Below are 2,301 nucleotides of genomic sequence, written 5' to 3'. Positions count from 1 at the left end.
CCACAGCTTCCCACCCACCATGGGAAGCCTCAGTTCCTTGCCAGCAGCCAGGTGCTGGCACGGACAGACACACACCCCATGGGCTTCCCTGGCCTGCTGTGTGTGCAAGCCCTTGTGGGGAGGGCAGAGGGCTGAGCTTCAGCCTGAGCCACAGCAGGCCATGAAGCAGCATGGAAATGACTTTCTGCTTGCAGAGGGACCTGCGGACTCCGAGCTCCGCAATCTGTATATAGCCCCATGACTTATTCCTACGGCAATGTGGCTTACGACTATGGCATGACACGTGTCGTGGGTGGTGGCGGTGCCCTGCCAGGGGCCTGGCCCTGGATCGTCAGCATCCAGCACCCATGGCTACCAGGCCCAGGGCATTGGTGTGGAGGTTCCCTCATCAGTCCAGATTGGGTCCTCACAGCAGCCCACTGCTTTGACGGTATGAGGTAAGGAGGAGCAGGGAATGGGGACATCTCCACAACACCAGCAGATGCCCTGTCAGCATCATCACCTGCTACACCCATGCCCTTTCCTCTCAGGCAGCCAGGCTGCCACAGTGCTCAGGAGAAGCCTGGGCTCATGCCAAAGCTTCCTAGCAGCCTCCAGCTTGACATTCCCCCAGCCTAAGATGTGCGAGGGCACTCACACCTGCCAGAGCACTGCTCCCTCTCTGCCCTTCCAAGCAGACGTCTGGCAACTGCTGGGCTGCTGAGGCACATGGCTCTGCTCCCTCTCATCTCTCTCTCCATCTCCTTTCCAGTAATGCCAGCTTGGTCTACGTGGTGATTGGGGCCACCCAGTTCACTCAGCCGGGCCCTGGGGCTGCAGTGCGCAATGTCAAGCAGGTGGTGCTACACCAGTACTACAACCCTACTGACTACAGCTACGACATTGCCCTGATGCAATTGGACCATCCTGTCCAGTGCAGCTCCTACATCCAGCTGGCCTGTGTGGCTGAACCTACCCTAAGTGTCTACAAGCTGACAAACTGCTGGGTGGCTGGCTGGGGTTCCACTGCTGCAAGATGTGAGTACCAAGAACACCTGGGGCAGCTCAGCCCGCTGGGAGAAGGTTTGGGCTTCCCCACAGCAGAGACCAAAGCCAGGCTCCAGGATGTACACGTCTGCAGAGATGGGCCTAGCCTGCTCCCCAGAGGCAGGAAGCAGAGTCACAGCGCTCCAGTTCCTCTGCAGAGGCAAAGACAAACCCTAGGGAAAGGGATATCCCCCTGAGAGATGAGGAAACTGGCATGGAGCTGCTGGGGGCTTATTCCTTTCTCTGCTCACAGCTGAACTTCAACCTGATCACCTCCAGGAAGCCAAGGTCCAGCTCATCAATCTCCAGGTCTGCAACAGCAGTGACTGGTACGCAGGGGCAATCTTCGCCCACAATGTGTGTGCTGGTTACCCACAGGGAGGCATCGACACCTGCCAGGTAGGAACATGCCACGAGCCACTCAGCCCCCAGCAGCACCAGCAGCCACAGAAGCACCACCCCAACATAGCCCAGGGCCTGCTTTGCCCGGCCACTCAGTCACCCTCCCAGCCCCAGCTCCCCCTGACTGCTGTGGGGGCTTCCCACACACTCCCCATCCACATCTGCCTGCCCAGGCCTCCCCTTATGCCCAGAAAGCCCAGAAAGCCCAGCTAGTGCTCTTGGCAGTGAAGATGTCCAGGTGCCAAAGTTCCATCTTCTGCACATCCAGGACTCCTGTGCAGGGACAACAGACAGAGCTCTACCCTACAAGAACCCAACTCATTCACAGCCAAGCTTCTGGAGGCTCCAGCCTCTGAGCAGAGCTTTTCTCTGCCCAGAATACAGCTCTGGCAGGGGCTGTGAGAGAGAAGGAGACAGCCCCAGTGCTGGCAGGTGCCACCAACACCACCTTAATCCTCTCTGCTCTGCTGCAGGGTGACAGCGGTGGTCCTCTCATGTGCCAGGACAACAACGCTGCCTACTGGTGGGTCATTGGACTCACCAGCTGGGGGAAAGGCTGTGCCAGAGCAATGCGGCCTGGAGTCTACGTCTCTGTTCAGTACTTCTATGACTGGATCGATTACAATATGCGTATAAACGCAGTTAAAAGTGCTCCTTGAGCAGCAGAACCAGGCAGGACCCAGGGCAGACTGCAGAGCACCACAACCATTTCCTGCTGGGGCAATGCCTGCTGATTCAAAGGCAGCCTCAGGCTCAAAATCCTGCTCTGTCCTGACCACACTCATCTCCTCTGTGCACACACACACACTGGAGTTGATTTAGTTGTTGAAATAAAATTACCTTTGTTCACAGGGAACCATCTTTTCAGTGCAA

General features: G+C 57.4%; 1 protein-coding gene across 1 annotated transcript in view; it reads left to right on the top strand.

The window, feature by feature from the left end:
• Nucleotides 1–2,087, top strand: part of LOC102032420 (acrosin-like) — a 6,250-nt gene extending 4,163 nt beyond the window's left edge. The window contains exons 2-5 of the mRNA XM_005416288.2: nucleotides 195–437; nucleotides 752–1,017; nucleotides 1,280–1,425; nucleotides 1,902–2,087. Coding sequence (XP_005416345.2) covers nucleotides 195–437; nucleotides 752–1,017; nucleotides 1,280–1,425; nucleotides 1,902–2,087 — 841 coding nt within the window. The remainder of the gene's footprint in view (nucleotides 1–194; nucleotides 438–751; nucleotides 1,018–1,279; nucleotides 1,426–1,901) is intronic.
• The last annotated feature ends 214 nt before the right edge of the window (nucleotides 2,088–2,301 follow it).

The sequence above is a fragment of the Geospiza fortis genome, unplaced genomic scaffold (assembly GCF_000277835.1).
Source record: "Geospiza fortis unplaced genomic scaffold, GeoFor_1.0 scaffold41, whole genome shotgun sequence".
Taxonomy (NCBI): domain Eukaryota; kingdom Metazoa; phylum Chordata; class Aves; order Passeriformes; family Thraupidae; genus Geospiza; species Geospiza fortis.
Note: the sequence above shows the minus strand (reverse complement) of the source record. Positions and strands in the feature narration are given on the sequence as shown.